Source organism: Cygnus atratus, chromosome 3 (genome assembly GCF_013377495.2).
Source record: "Cygnus atratus isolate AKBS03 ecotype Queensland, Australia chromosome 3, CAtr_DNAZoo_HiC_assembly, whole genome shotgun sequence".
In the NCBI taxonomy this organism is placed as follows: Eukaryota; Metazoa; Chordata; class Aves; order Anseriformes; family Anatidae; genus Cygnus; species Cygnus atratus.
Window position 1 is genome coordinate 102,510,823 of NC_066364.1, and position 16,310 is coordinate 102,527,132.

General features: G+C 41.7%; 1 protein-coding gene across 1 annotated transcript; it reads right to left on the reverse strand.

The window, feature by feature from the left end:
• Positions 1 to 580: 580 nt before the first annotated feature.
• Positions 581 to 12,853, reverse strand: SDE2 (SDE2 telomere maintenance homolog). Its single transcript, XM_035563541.2, has 7 exons — positions 12,688 to 12,853; positions 12,386 to 12,503; positions 10,222 to 10,333; positions 9,459 to 9,628; positions 8,616 to 8,727; positions 7,570 to 7,969; positions 581 to 4,539 (listed from the first exon to the last, which is right to left on the reverse strand). Exons 1-7 carry the CDS (start codon positions 12,796 to 12,798, stop codon positions 4,318 to 4,320), a joined length of 1,245 nt encoding a protein of 414 aa, XP_035419434.1. The 5' UTR covers positions 12,799 to 12,853; the 3' UTR covers positions 581 to 4,317.
• Positions 12,854 to 16,310: the final 3,457 nt, after the last annotated feature.

Consider the following 16,310-nt stretch of genomic DNA (forward strand, 5'->3'; position numbering starts at 1 on the left):
AAGCTCTTCAGGACTTCTTACACTGCTGAGAGATCCCAAGATGGAAATTATTTGTGGAAATCAAAAACATTGTTTAGTGAAATTAGGTGGTTTTATGTGATATGCAATTTCTCTAAAGCTTTTTCTTCTGAGCTAAGAGGGATAAAAATACTATTTTTCACTTAGCAGTGTGTCATTCGTGTCACAGAAAAAAAGGCAGAAAAACATTACTCAGGTTTAGCAATGAATACTCCTGTTTGGCAACACTGGGTGATCCAGAGTTGCATTTTAGAACTGAAGCTCTGAGTGATCAGCAGACCGCAGCCTTGCTTAACAGCAGCACAGAAGGAGACATTATGTTCTAATTCTGAACTTGCTAGCCAGAAGCAAATTCTTACCAAACCTGAGTATTTCACATGGCTAATGATTTGCCCTGTTCCTTGCTACTTTTTCTGCATTATACGTACTTAAATTTCCTTCCAGGATATACATGGATTTGTATTGAGTAAAAGCTCTTCCCCAGGTTTGCGCCACTATTTTCTCTAATTCTATCACCAGTCAATAACTCTGAAATACAAGAGAAACCCAAGACAATGCTCTAGCTCTTTTAGAAGATTTTTTTATTTTTTATTTTTAAAAAAACAAATGTAAAGTAAAACACTTCAGAAGAATTCTGCAAGACACACTTCTTGCTTGTTGGGGAAGTGTTTGCACAGGAGCACAAAGCTTTTTTTCGGACAGATGTTCATAGTCTTGATGTGTTTACAACCAGAAACATTTTTTGAAATTCCAAGTTGCATTACTCATTGCAAAGATAAAAGCAGGAGTACCATACACTCTGCATTATCCTCTGGTCCTGCACTAGAAAAGATCACCTTTATCCTGAGGCCATTCTGTACTATATGAAACAACCCATTACACATTGGAATGGCTTTAATTTATATATAATTAGTAGCTGCTGAATTCTTTCTTCTGTTGTCCAAATACTTCAGAAAGCTTCAAGCACTTGTTTCTGTTCTGTTGAAGAATCAATCTGAGTCTTGTCTATGATCTGTTTTCTGAAGGATACCCTATCGTCACATGGAAGTAAAGCACTGCCAGTGAGTGCCTGTATGACAGTCTAGATGTAGTATTGCTCAAGACTAACCCCGTATGCAGACATACTCCGGAACAAGTGCTTGTTCCTGTTTAGCTCAGCAGGATCTAAACAATTACAGAATAAATGTGCCTAAGCACTGAGCTGGTTCAAGGTACACATAAGCCATTATCCTAACAACACAGAGAGGAAGGGTAATTCTTCTAATTCTGGCACTACTGAAGACAATTTCACAAGCGTTTGGCACTACTGCTGGTTGAAGATACTCCAGTTCTCCGCTGACCAATGTTTATTCCCTACCCTATACAATGCTCCATTAGTTATGCTGGCACAAATTTGTTAAGAGGTACACCTCATGCCCCATTAGGGAACAGATTTGTTAGAACAAGGAATCCACAACAGGAAACGCAAGTGGATGATAGTGCATGGGACAGGCTTAGAAGAGGCTGAGTCACTGCAGCTGAAGTAAAAGTGCGATTGCAGCCAGGGGAAGTAAGTTAGGTAAGTGTTGTTACCAACACACATCATTATATTGGCCTATTCCGTTTTGACCCACACGATCCCTTGCCATACTATGAAGGAGCTTCAGCATGTTCACGTAGCTAAGGCGCTCCTGACACACCCTATGTATACGCTTTTATGAGAAGAGCAGTAAGCATACTGATGGCTTACCACCCAGGTGGGACTGCTGCTGATGCAAAATATTCTTGATTGACATATTCATGACTACCAAACTTCACTATGCTGAGGTGACCTTCTAGGTACCCTCTACTCCTGTTCCCTAATCCGACATACTGAGTAAACCAAACCTTTCTAACCAGGATCCATCCCTTGTCCTGTAACAACCCCCATGAGATATGATTTGCAGAATCTTAATGTCTTTTTTTTTTTTTTTTGTAATTTTCCAAGTCTCCCTTACAGATTAAAGTGTCAGACATGTCAAGTGCTTTATTGCCACAAACATGAATTTATCTGCCATATTCTTTGCTGTATATAAATCACTGCTCATCAAATAAACAAAATTATACTAATGATAAGCTGCAAAATGGCAAGTTCACTACTTTTGGATCACATGTGTAGGTAAGTAGAGAACAGTTCAAACACACTTCAGCAGTTTAGCCCTCAATTGCCATAATTTGTGTTTTCGGAACACTCCATCAGGTAGATCCACGAGTGCTGGATTTGTGTATGATGGTGTAATTACCATCACTACAAATATCTGCCTATCCGTTTCATACTCAGTTGAAAGACCCAAAAGGGCACCAAGGACTTGTATGTAATATATGGCACTTTTACAGAATTTAAATGCACAAAATATGGTTCCAACTAGCGAGTAGACTCAAATCCATTTTACAAGTAAGACAAAACAAAGCACAGGAAGTGTTTTTGACTTGCCTATCAGCTGCTGCATTAGAAATAAATTCTGCACTTCCCAGTTTCCACGCCTTTCCTCAGTATGACTTGACACCATCTGCTATGAACTGGAATATATGCAGGAGAACAGAAGACCTGGCTGCCAGGTGAGTTAAGGATGCTTGCTCACACCCAGGCTGTCCCTGACCCTCAGCGACACCTGGAGGAATGCTGGCACCAGGACTGCTCCCTTGTAAACTTCAGGTGGATACATCTCCAGAGCAGGAAACCCTCCATCTTCATTTTCTAACCAAGTACCTCAGAAAGACCAAGAGAGGAATGCTGGTTTTGGTTTGGCCAGATGCCAGAGATTTTGTCAGGGGATTGGGTGTGACCAGAAGTGACCAGCAGATCTAGCAAGGACCTACTTCTGACTTCAACTCCCTTCACTGTCCTGGCAAGTCACAGAACAGGTCCCATCAGTGACTGAGTATAAACTGTCGGATTAATCAGCATGTTGGGGCAGCTGCATGAACACAACTGTTTTAGCAGCTCACCTCTACAGTTGGTCAAGAAAAAAAACTTTGAGCTTTAAAACCCTTTCTCAATGCCGAGCTAACTTCCAAGCATAAACAAAACAACTTCTGAGGACAAAGGTGGTAAGATTGAAAAACCAAGTCACACTATTAGATAAGCACTGCTCATATTTGAGACATAAAATGCCACAAGCGAACTAATTCCCTAGCATTTGAAACCCATTTCCTGTCAGTGTTGCAGTTCGAAATTATTTTTTGAGCCAAACTTTATACAGACAGACTAATGGTACATGACAGAAAAGGAAGAAAGTAAATTTTTTTTTTTACAGGTCATTTTTCAGGTCTCTCCAAGAAAATCTGATAGGCAGACCATGAACGTAATATTCCCCACTATATAGTGGTAAAATCTGAGGCACCAAACTGAACACTACATAAAAGCCACTGAAACAAAGGAAGTGGCAGCTGCACACGCAGTCATGAAAATATGCTGCCCTTCCAGCAAGGGACCTTAGCGCCTCACAGGGTAAATCCAGCCCTAAGGTTACAGACACTGCTCTAGGATAAAGCACCACTGCTGCAGATATTCAAGTCCTTGAGAGACTATTCCATTGCTTTTACCATTGGAAAAAAATTTTAAACCTATTCTAAATTTCCCATTCAGGTTCAGACGATCACTCAGTATCTTACCAACCTTCAGCAAGCAACAAATATAATTTATTCTTTTTAATTTCTTAAGGATGTACATCTCTTTTTCCTCACTCAGATACTTTTCAAGAAAAGTAGTAAATTTGTTTATTTAACTAGTTCTTATAAAAGAAATACTTATATCAATTATTAACTGATATCGTATTGATACCTGACATCTCACAAATTCATAGAACAGTATTTATACTATCCTCATCCATATAAAAATGTTCTTTTTATATAAACTTCAGCTTTTAAGCCTAAGTAATAAGTCTGATGTTTATCTTTTGACAGTTGTAACTGTGCTATCTTGAATACATATTAAAGGAGAATCAAATTAAAGCCAAGAAAGGATTGATACTTCTTAAAATAAATGACAACAGTGTCATAGAATCATCAAATTCAAGATATTGAGGTTATTTCTTCCCGTCTGCAGCAATTTTGTTCTGTCACATTAAGACTTGTTATAACCATTTGTAAAGAATACTATATCACTCCTGTACAATGAGCACAAAACTAACTCACTATTGAGCAACTTACTGTGTTATGTTAACTAAACTTCATTAAAAATAGAAACAGAAAACTATCCGGTGACAACAAAGAATTCTGTGGCAGTACAGAATGGAAACAGAATAAGGAAAACTTAAAAGTACACAGACGCAAAATAATTTAAACTTTCGCTTTTTTCCCTTTAGGTGGCTTTGCAAATAAGGAAGGATTGATCTGGTCTCTAGCGAGACCTCTCACTGAGAAAAGCCTTGCTGCTCTTTCCTGTAAAGTGCCTCCACATTTCAGTCCTAAAGCCATCAATTCCATCTTCAGTTTATCTAAACCCAGCACTTCCATTTCAGCAGCAGAGTTGAACGTGAGCAGGTCTATTGGTTCCACCTCCTGCAAAGAGAAAAACATCCAATGTGACAATTATTGTTTTCTTCCTGATGGAGGGCGCAGGGCAAGTATAGACAAAATACTTGATTTTACAAAAAACCTTATATTAGGATTATCTCAAAATCTTAATTACTTTACTTAATGAAGTTGATCTATATCTCCATATGTGTTAGGCTGGATATTCTCTTTATTAGCAGTACCTATTTTATCCAGGCAAAGTGTTACTGCATCACGTGCAAGCAAATTTAAGCTAGCTAGCAGCCTGGCCTTAAAGCATGCACATCTGAGCAGAGATGACACACCCAAGAGCAGGGTGAATGCCCAGGTGGGCTTCATACCCAGTGTCCAGCTGTGCTGCTACGATTCTACTCCTTGCAATGCCTCTGCTAGCTAGTTAAAGGCTCGCTCTAACATGTCTAGGCAAGCTGCAGACAAGCTTAGTCTTGCAATGTACACAGCCCCCAAGACAGAAGCACCAGCCATTTTAAATAAGCGTAGGTGATTTTTTTTTTAATTACTCCGCTAAAATTAACACATTCTACTTGCAATAGCAGTTTAAAAAATAAACTAAAAATGTAAGTGGCAGTTATTTAATACTTTTCTCCAGGAGACAAAATAGATGGCACTGTTTTTATCCCCAGGGAAGTTAAGTACTCGCAAAAAAATGAACTAAAAACAACAGCCCACCATCTCATCTAGCAGCTCCATAGCTTAACCTTGGCTTCCAGAGTCACAACAAAGCTATCAGCCCTTTTTTAATGACATGCAGAATACAAGAATATGCCCCTATCAGTAGTAGGAAGGGGAATGAACAATTATTCTAATGCAGTTACACTCTAGTTATAGAAATAGATACAAATAAGATTAACAAAAAAAGCTCTTACTTCTCATCTTGACACATTAAGAGTTATTAAAATTTCTTCTTAAAAGAAAATTGGTATATTCACAGGATAGTTGAGTGTGAAAGAGACCCCTGCATATTGTCTAGTCCAGGCCTCTGGATTACCAGCATAGTAAGGTTACCAACTGCAGGTTACCCAGGGTTTTGTCCACAGAAGAATACAGACAAGGACTTTACAACTCAAAAGTGGGAATTTACTAACACCCTGACCACTAGCACACTAAGAAGGACAAAAGAAAATCAACCCCACCTTGTTCAGCATTTGAACGAGCTATTAGTCTTAGGGTAAGCATAACACTGGAGGTATCAAAGGGACTTCAGAGCAAGTAGCATCAGCGGTGAGACTACTGAGTTATGAGCTCAACAAAAACAATTAGCACTAGCAGAATCAGAACCTTTGTCCCGCTAAGCATTCAAAAAAGACTGGTTGCCTCATTATTCTAGTCCTACTTAAAAACAGAAAACACACAAAAAAAACCATCAAGGACTATTATAAAAATATTTCCACCTGCAATAACAATCTGCCACTGGTGGAGTTTCCTGTTCTAAGAATAGACAGCCTCACAAACACTAAGCAAAAGGTAAACAGTGGAGAATGGTAAACATCCATTTTAAAATGTCCCTGCTTTAATAGTACAATAGACGATCAAGTTCTAATTTATCAGATTATAGCCCTGATCTTTTTTTTTCCCCATTTAACTGTATTAAACCTTTACTTATCAGAATTCAGCCATTGCCAATGGCTGAATTCATGGGAGCCTTTCTGCTCTAGTTGAACAAAGGCAAAAAATTCAAGCAACTCTTCTAGCCTGAAAAAATACTTGATTCATCATTTCCCTCTCCAACCCCACCCACCCTCCACCCCCTCCAAATGTTAGTATTATGCAAGGGACAATGAAGCAGAAATACTGGCAACTTTTACTGCCAAATATTAGTTGGGCTTTCATCAATTCAGTGGGAAAAGCTGCACTCTCTTCTGATTGAGAGACCAATCCAGAGCCTCTGCAGCAAAAGAATCCCTGTCATCCTCCTGTCCATCACCAGAGAAGGAACCTCATGGTCAACACTGCTCCTGATCCAGCTGAGCATGCTCTGACACCAACCCAAATTGCCAGCCAGGATAATGGTACAGCAACAGTATAGAAGTGCTTCTATCACTAATGCGCCAAATGATCAATTTTAAAACCATTCTTCCACCATCCATTGCAAATTCAGGCAAAGCCTATCACCTACATTAATCTTGCCTCTCTAATACAAGGAGCTGCTGCTTTCAGACTTTCACTGGTCAAATGAAAACTGAAATTTGCAGCAGACCACGGTTCTCTGTGAGCTAGACTCAAGTCTTTTATAAATAAAATATTGAGAAACACAGATCAACTGATTGGTTTAGGGGGCATCTACATGCAATAACTTCTAATTTTAAAATTGTGGTCAGTTATAAACATTAAGATCAAATTATAAGTAAGATTAGTCAAGTTGGAGAGTGGTAACGTCTCAAGAAGTATTGGTAAGAGTCTTTCATCCTACAGAACGGTTTTATTTTCCTCTACCTCCTGCATCAATAAGGAATTCTGGATCCAGAGTTTATGTGGAAGGAGTGAAAACAGATAAAAAAAAAGTGAAACGCAGATCTTGGGAAAGACAACACTACACAGCCAAGGGCAACTACATCTTAGTAGAAACTCTAAACTATTAAAAATCTTAATTTTGTGTAGTTTTGCCTTGACCCACTCTACTTATGATCTCTCAAGACCACCACTTTACTACAATTGTACTTCCTGCACATGGATCTAATGGTTACCAGTGAAGAGACTGTCAGCTAACAGCCTTATTTGGCTGCAGCTGCCTTTATCTTGCACATTCCCTTTTCGTAAGTATGGAAATGCATCATCTTCAGTCAAGCAGTTTTTCCTTTTTAACCTTGGGATTTTTTCTGCTCTGTATCAAACACTGAAGATTCTATTAGCTTCTTAGGAGGATAATTACTCTAACTCAAGCACTTACATCTAAGGCATTAAATTCAGATGATACAAATCCTTTCCCCTTCCCTTTGTGGATCACAGAAAAAAAAGTGATCAAGTAAAAGCAACTGAAGAAAAGAGACACTATGTTCTGTACTGTTTCATACTTACTGTGCTCTGTGACTGGTCCATTTCCTGCACCTTGGAAGAAACATTTTCTTGCACCTCTTCTTTCACGGCTTGGGTTACTTCATTGTTTTCTTGGGCCTCTTCCTTCTGGGGCTCTGTCATTTTACTGTTTTCATCAGCTGGAATTTCAGTTTGCCCACCTTTGTGCATCTCCCTTTGCAGGTCTCTTCCACTAACTTCTGGCTGCTCCGGTGCCTTCTCAGTAACTGGACTATGTTCTGCTGGATCCACAGGGCTGTTTGAACATTTGTTTGAATTGCCAGCATTTTCACTATATCCACTGCCTGATGGACAACTTCCGTCAGATGCATGAGGGGAATCGTTTTCACTGTCGTTGTCAGAATCTGAACTGTCAGCATCATCCAATCCTTCCAATCCCAGCCTGCAACAAGCAGTATATTACAAGTATTTATCTAAAATTCACTTTTTTTTTTTTTAATTCTAATATTTTTCTTTCCAAAACTTGCTTCAAAGAGATGCACTGAACTACTCTAGCAGGTATTTAGGATAGTTCAGTAAGACGAAGAGCTGCTAATACCAAACAGGACCTGACATCCCCCAAGAAAAGGTGTGTACCTTAACAGCAATCCCAATACAAAAGTGTGTGCTACCTACTGCTACTCCAAGCACCACTGGAGAATCATTATGCCTTCTCTTTCGTGTTACGTGAGGAAAAAACAGCTGTTGTAGTTTGGGGTTGGTTTGTTTTTTTTTTTTGTTTTTTTTTTTTTTTTTAAGTTCATTTTAAATTGATTTCATTAATGGAAAAAAAAAGGAAAATGAGTGTTAGTAGAACATAACCATATTAAACAGGGGGGGAAAAAAAGGATGCCTACTTTTGCAAGTAAAAAGTTTGCTCCTGCTGGGACTGAGTTATATGAAACCGTCAACATTTACTTAGAGTTCTCCCGTTTGATCAGTTCCATTTATTAATTGTTATTTAAGTCTACTTTCTGGATGAGATGCTGTTTGCTTACATTTATCAAATTTCCCTTAAGTTCAAAGTTTTATGGAGTCATAGTACTTACAAAAAGCATTTTTTCTTTCCATATTTTGTTCCATTCTTTCCAGATTCACCTGGACGCTTCCGGCTATTGCCACTTCCCGGTGACACTACTTTGCTTGAAGTGGCCTGCAATCCTACGAAAGGAAGTCAAAGTCTACTTCACTGGTATACAGTTCATAAATAGAATTTACAACAGGCCTCTTTTTATGTCAGATGCAATATAAAACACTAACTGAAAATAATCACTATCAGTGCGCATTTATGGAAATTCAAAGCTTCAACAAACTCAGCAGCAACAAAAGTTTCCTTATCCCACTTTACTAAGACCCAGAGTTGATCTTAAAATTGGATTCCTGATGTGAACTCCTTGTTTCTACATCCCATTCAGCCTCAAGTTTCATTATCAAGCTGCCAGCAAGGGAACAACCAGTGGATAAATAAAATAACTACAGAGAACAGTAAATGAAACAGGATATTTTGTAGCTGTATTCCATTTCTGTTTTTTACATAAGACCTGATCACATATTGTCATTTTACTGAAAATGATCACATAATTCTTACTGATGAAATACCAACACTACCTTCACAGAATTTTGATATTACTGTGAGATGACACTGTAGTACAGTAAGATAAAGTATCGCTAGAATCTGTGTTACGCTGTTCAATGCAATTTAAGGAAAGCAGTAGCCAAAGAGGAAAAATTAATTCAACAAATTTTACTGGAGTTTAAAATGTAATTCAACTGAAAGAGCTACTGTCAGCATTTTTTTTTTCTTTCTTTAATTTTCATGCTGGGCTGCGGTCATAGGGGCTTTCAATTTGCTTTATTTTTTGAGGAGATAAAGTGAAGCTAAACTGCAATACCTTTAAGGACTGAATCTTCTAGCCGCTCAGCCATTTCATGACACTGCTGCTGGTAATCTGGATTTATAAAGTAGTGCTTTGGCTCTGCAAGTTTCCGCTGCAGCCTTTCCAAGCGCCTTTGCTCTTTTTCTGCTTCCCGTTCTGCTTGCTGCTGCACCCATTCAGCCATCCTGCATATTACATAGCCATGAAAATGACAGCATTTCTGAGATTTAGTGTAATATTAGTTTGTTACTTCGCAATTACCAAATGCCAAAGAACAAAAACATTCATGGGAATTACTGAAGGAATATATAGGAAGTCTGCTAAAACAAAGAGAATAAAGTTTATTCTGGAAGCCAGAAACAGCAGGAAGGTTAACTTTTCCCAATATCACAGCCTTGCAGCTTCAGACAGAAGAACTGTGAGACTTTCAGATTAGAAATCTAAGACGTGCAGATCAGTCTTCTCTCAAAAGAAGGTCACGGTACAATCACCTCTATTTTTCAATAATACATTAATGCCAAAAGAATGCTGTTGACTTCCTGCTCTAGCTGCCCCTGCTTGAGCAGGTGGATGGGACCAGTTTACCTCCAGAGGTCCCTTCTAACCTCAACCATTCTGTGATTCCGGTCTATCTGTGCTCATAGTTTCACTTTCACTCCTTTTAGTATTCAAAAGGAAAATTCATTGCTATAACAGCCAGTTATATGACCTCTTTTGTTAGTAGCGTATTATGCAGTTACTCTATTTTATAATGCTAGCTTCTAAGAAAATGCCTCACGCTTTTTCATGATTGACATCTCGAAGTCTCCTTCCACTGAGATCTCGGCAAGCCTCTCTATTTGTTGTCTTTTCAATCTGTGCACCAAGTGCTCGCAGCATAGATCCAAATCCTGAGGAAAAAAAGTAATCAAGAATTAGATAAACAGAAACAAACGGAGATGAGTTAGCACAAAACAAAAGAATTAACTATGGAAAAATAACATAGTGAGTTCAACACTTCTCTTTCCCTCAATGCTACTGAAATATGGGGTAAATTGAAAATTACAACGTTAGAAATGTCACCAGGTGACATTTTAGGAGACAGCCATAGCCACTTCATCGAGATGATCATGATGGACAATGTTATGCTGGACAGCCCCCCAAAATAGATTTCTATATGCTCCTCAGCCACTATTCATAAGCACAACTGCTAACATTTCCCACCGAGTCCCATCTTATGTTGTCCCAAGTTTGAGAAAGACACTTAACAGCCTCAAAGAGGCAATGTGGATTAATCAAATCCTTTAAGCAACTTGAAAGTACCAACCACGGTTTTTCAATTAAAAGCTGAACACATCTGTACCATCAGTGCCCTCAAAGTACCGTTAAGAAGTGTTGCAAATAACAACCAATCCAGATAGTCTGCTGGATCATGAGGCAGAAAAAGTACTGTGTTCAGCTAGTAAAACCAATTACTGCTATTGGCGATGAGAATTTATGTAGCTCATTGAACACGCTATCGAATTTCACATTCTGAAGAATAAGAACCTAGTTGTTACACCCAGCCAGGCATGCTCCCAAAAATCAACAGCAATGAATTCATTAAGGTCACAAGTGTTGAATTAGACCTGATAATAGAGCGCTCAGTTTTCTTATAAGATGATAAGCATGATCTGTAACTCTTTGAGATCATACAGTAAGTCTTGATATTTCTGACCTGTGCTTGTTTGCCTATTTTTAATCAGTCTTTTAATTACAAAGTCAAATCAAAGCAGGCAAAATTGTCAAAGAGCAATTTTTAAGCAACTCCAACAGCACATCAGTAACACAGAGTGAATCACAGCATGTGCATCCTGGGTCATCCCAGGATAACTGAAACTGACAGACAATAGGTGAGGAAGATGGATGCTATACAATTAGCTTATAAGACATGCAACACTTTTAGGGCACTTAACCAACCAACACAACAGCTCATAAGCTAAAGCAGTAATGTTTCTTTTCGGTTCTTTCTAAAACTATGAAGAAGGCAACGCAAGCTGAGATGCAGTCTGATGCGAGGCTGCACAATTATTCAGCATTTTAGCTCAACAGCCAGAAAGCTCCAAGAACTAAATTCAAAAAGTAAACATACATGGACTTCACTTACATGCAAATATACTCTGCTAAACGTGTTTCACCCTTCATGTTACATTTTACGGAATGCCCATATTGTCAGTGGCTGCATATTTTTTTGTGATTAACACGTCATCTACAACAATGTTAAAATATTTTGACAATAGAAGCAGCCTGTTTTAGACTGAAATCTTTAGTTCTCAGGGTACTAAGACCTTGGCTTTATTTTTTCAAATAAGAAAAGACAAAATCAATTAGGTTATATAACGTATTCGAGCACAGACTATTTGTAGCTGGAATACTTGCCATAAGCGACCACGAGTGAAATTTAGGAGCCTAAGAAGCCTTTTAAACACAATTTTGACCTTGAATTCACTCAGAGGCACCTTACAGATTTCTGCTAGTAGAGCTAACTAGGGATGCAAAACAGGACAGTGCCAGCAACAGCTGTTACAGAATCACAGAATTGTCTAGGTTGGAAGAGACCTCCAAGATCACCTAGTCCAACCTCTGTCCTAACACTGACAAGTCCTCCACTAAACCATATCACTAAGCTCTACATCTAAATGTCTCTTAAAGATCTCCAGGGATGGTGACTCAACCACTTCCCTGGGCAGCCCATTCCAATGCCTAACAACCCTTTCGGTAAAGAAGTCCTTCCTAATATCCAACCTAAAGTAAACTCTCAGCTTTGGCTTTACCTCGTGGACAGCCCGCAATCATCTGCATTACGAGATATCTGCTACCAGATTACGACTGCTGACATCAGTATTGTTTAAGGTATAAAATAAATAAATAAATGAAATTTAAACTTAAGACCTTAATTAGTAAGAAAACACAAAGCAACAAACCTCCTTTTCCACCACAAAGCCTCGGTTCCAGGCTATACACCACGCCATTCTGGAGAACATCGTCATCATTAGCCAGCCGCCCGTTGCACTTCACGTATAAACTTTCTTCGGGAATACGCTAAAAAACAACACAATTTTATCATGTGACGGGCTGAAAAACGAAATAATCTGGCAAAGTGAACCGTTAAGGAATCACAGAACTGTAGTAGGGGCTGGAAGGGACCTCCGCGGTGAGACACGGAGCCCGAAAACCGGGACCGAGACCCCCCGGTGCCCGCGGCCCCCCTCCCGCCGCCGCTCACCAGCCGCCGGGCGCAGTCCCGCAGGAGGCCGCGCACGGAGCCGCCGCCGGGGGGCAGCGGCAGCGGCCGCGCCCGGGAGCCCAGCGGGTCCCGCAGCAGCAGCAGCGCCATCTTGGCACCGCTCCGCCAACGGCCGCCCCGCCCCGCCCCGCCCCGCGCCGCGCTGGCGTCACGGGCGCGCGGTCGGGTGACGTGAGGCGGGAAGCGGAGGGGGGGAAGGGCTGGTGCGGGGCGATAACGGGAGGGTGGGGCGGGATGGGGATGGCGATGGGGAGGATGGGGATGGGGATGGGGATGATGCACCTAGGGTCTCTGCCCTCTCTTCAGGTGGTGTGGCTGTGCTGCTAGTGACTATTAACTTTTTTTTTTTTTTTACTTTAGTATGCTTCCTAGTTGCCGGGCTTCCATTTTTTCAGCTGCTAGAGGTTCAAACCTCACCGAAAACTACCTGCATATGTTGTATTTTAACCTTCGGGGTCAATCTGACGTTTCAGTCCTTTCAGGGACCCAACTTACCATTTTTATGTATGTGAGGTCCTTCTGAGAATTTAGGTGTTTTTACCACTGGCTTATAGTGGTCAGTCTGTGGGAGTCTGCATTTACCATGAAAACATTGAAATGTGACAATTTGCCTGGGAGGGAATAGAAGCTCACAAACAGTGACCTGATATTTCGCTTTAGGAAGTGGCTCTGAGAATGGTTCATCTGGAGTGTGCTGCATAGACAAAATGCCCTGTCTGCCAGAGTACATGGCACAAGCAATCTTAAAAGCCGTTTCCGCCCCTTTTCTACACTAGATAATTGTACCTTTCTAATTCAGATTGATAAGTGCAGCCTACCAGGTTATAAAGGCTCTTTAAAGTGTGTCACAGCGCCTCTGTGAGAACATAATAGCAGGCAAAATACATACTTTCTCTAAACATGCTTGTCTGATTCGCTGCTTTGGTAGTGGTGGCAGCAGCATGAGAATGGGAACATTCATCCCGCCCCAGGTAAGTGGGAGGTGGATGTTCTGCCATCACCAGGCACTGCAACCGAGTGCTCGCATCAGCTACTGCTTGTGCTCTGCTCACCACAAGTGTGGCAAAATACTGAGACTGTGGTAAGTACAAGAAACGTGCAGCTGTTGGGTGTCCAATCACAGGCGGTGCAAATTGCAGGTAAGGAGTTGCAGGATGATGGACTTATTTGTCCTGCTCACTCCTACATGCATTTCAGTGTACAGTTTGGGAAGAGGCCTCAAACTCTGAAACCTGGGGCTGATTCAGTAGCATAGTTACATAAAATGCTTTTAAATCAGGATGAAAGTTGAGCTCTGTGACATACAGTAGCTACCCATAAGGAGGAGGTTCGAAGAGTGGTTAGCAGAAGGTGCACACCTCTACCTCCCCAGAAAGAGGCGTGTACAATGGCATGATGGAGATCCAAGCAGTGTAACTATTGCATTCTTCAGTGGCTTCGAAACACTTTCAGTGTCTTCAATATAGCCCTCTGGTGAGAGGATGTGTAAAGGTAGGCTGCTGCTGCCTGCCTCTTGTAAGAACTGTCGCAAACGCTAGCAGAAACATGGTCGGGCTCGGCAGCCTCCTGCCTCTCTATTACCATCAGGACAGCATCAGTCACTGAGAGCTGGGGCTTTTGTGTAGATACAGGCACGCACAAATCTGGCCTGCGACCAAAGCCACTGACATCGGATGGCTGGTACGATATATCCAAGGCAAGAAACGGCCTCTTAGTTTTGTGTATCGGTGGAATTATGATCACTAAGACACGCTGCAGTGAAGCCTAAACCCAAACGGTGGAAAATGGGAAGAGTCAGTGCGATCTGAGCTTTGTGCGGTTGCTCCGTGCCGCCGGCAGCGAGCGGGGCGGATCACCCGGGCACACCTGCCGCCTCAGCGGCCTTCCCGCCGGGGGAGGCGGGCAGGGAGGCTCGGCCCGGCTCCCCGGGGCCGCCTCCGGAGGAGGGGCGGCGGAGCAGCAGCAGACCCGGGCGCCTGGACGGGTGCCGGGGCCGGCGGCTTATCTGGCGCCGGGCGGAGGTTTATCTGCTTGCCTCAGCTCTGGGCCCGGGAGCTCCCCGGCCGCCCTGCCGGCCGGCCGTTAGGAAGCGAGATAGGCGGACGCGTCGGGGCCTGAGGCGAATTTAAGGTCTTAAGTGGCGACTGTGCTTTAAAAGGACGGGGCTGGCCCGCGCTTCTCGGCTGCTCTCGCCTGTGGGAGCGCCGTGCTGCTCGGCTGGGCCAGCAGAGGCTGTGTGGAGATGCAGCTCCGCTGCCAGGCAGCCCTAAGGGTGTGTGGGAAACAGAGAGGTGCCATGACCTGCAAGCCTGGACTTCACGTAAACAAATGAGTAATAAATTAAGGGAATCTCCCCATGGGATCATCTTGACAAATTAACAAATCAAACCTGGCCCACTCCTGCTTACATTATATTTGTTTTAGCCACAATGTTTTCACAAAGCGTTTTGACCCAGTCCAGACAGCCCTTCACTGTCTCACTTTCAAGAGCAGGTTGGTATTTCTGAATTACGTGCCATGTTGTCGCAGTGCAACCATTCAATCTGATGTCCATGTACCAGGAAAAGCTGTGGTAATTTTGTGCTGGATCAGGCCCCAATTCGGCCCACGTTGTATTTTAAGTCACATGGTGCTGTTTGTTTCATTTATAACCATGTGCTTTATCTCTGGAATGCCATCTAATACTGAATTCTGCTAGATTTTTTTTTATTCATGTATCAGATTGAAATGTAATTGGCAATACGTGAGTTATGCATGTATATATATACACAGATGAGTAACTATTTTCTTAGATCTGCAGGGTTTCAGTTTGCATTCCAAGGGCATGATTCATTTCCTCCTCTGAAACTCCGGCTATTGGCACTGAGGGTGTGGAGCTTGCCAGTACAGGCCAAAGAATAGGCAGAGTTGTCCAGGAAAGAGCTGGGCCACAGGACTGTCCAGTAGATGTGCTGAATCAGTGTAATTCACAGGTCATTTGATACATGTCTTTTCTGAATATTTTGTTCTACTCTCATATCTGTGCTGATGACTTCCTGGCCCTAGTAAGTGTTGGCTGAATTATAATTTCCCTGTGATAGCAGCTAAGGTACTCCTTGCAGGGAAAAGAGCACCAAAAAAGAGGTCCTGTTGCACCCTGAGAGATGGGCTGTGTCAATTGCAGCCAACCGTTGTTCACAGCCCTGATATGTGGATTTGGCCTGCAGATGCATGCTACAGCAGTAATGCACCTGTGAACTTGAAAGCTGACAATAGCGGAGTCATAACGTAAATCAGGCCCTTTATAGATCAAACATTGTCACCTCGCGGGTAATTTGGGGTTGTTAATGTCATACTGTCTGTGGTTCTGGGTGGCTATAGGTAGGTGACTGGCACAGATCCCTGCAACTAGTCAGGCTACAAATAAGTGACATCTAATAGAAGAGTAGTTTTCTTTCAGCCTGGTCTAGCATTGGTGCTAGGTATATAGTCCCTATTTGCATGATCTATGCAATGCCATTTAGCTAGTGCAACATTAATGTCACTAGGAAAGCTGTGTGAGTGTTCCTGTATCTCTTGTTCTTCATTACACTTCTGTACCTAGAACTCATCAAAAGCATGTT

Bases quoted from the DNA above. Each gene is read 5' to 3' on its own strand.
- SDE2 (XM_035563541.2), bottom strand. From the start codon at position 12,798: ATGGCGCTGCTGCTGCTGCGGGACCCGCTGGGCTCCCGGGCGCGGCCG. The intron at 10,334-12,385 runs GTTTGTTGCTTT...TTTTTTCCTCAG, and splicing joins GCTTTGTGGTGGAAAAGGAG to GATTTGGATCTATGCTGCGA. The intron at 9,629-10,221 runs GTGAGGCATTTT...TGTAATATGCAG, and splicing joins GATGTCAATCATGAAAAAGC to GATGGCTGAATGGGTGCAGC.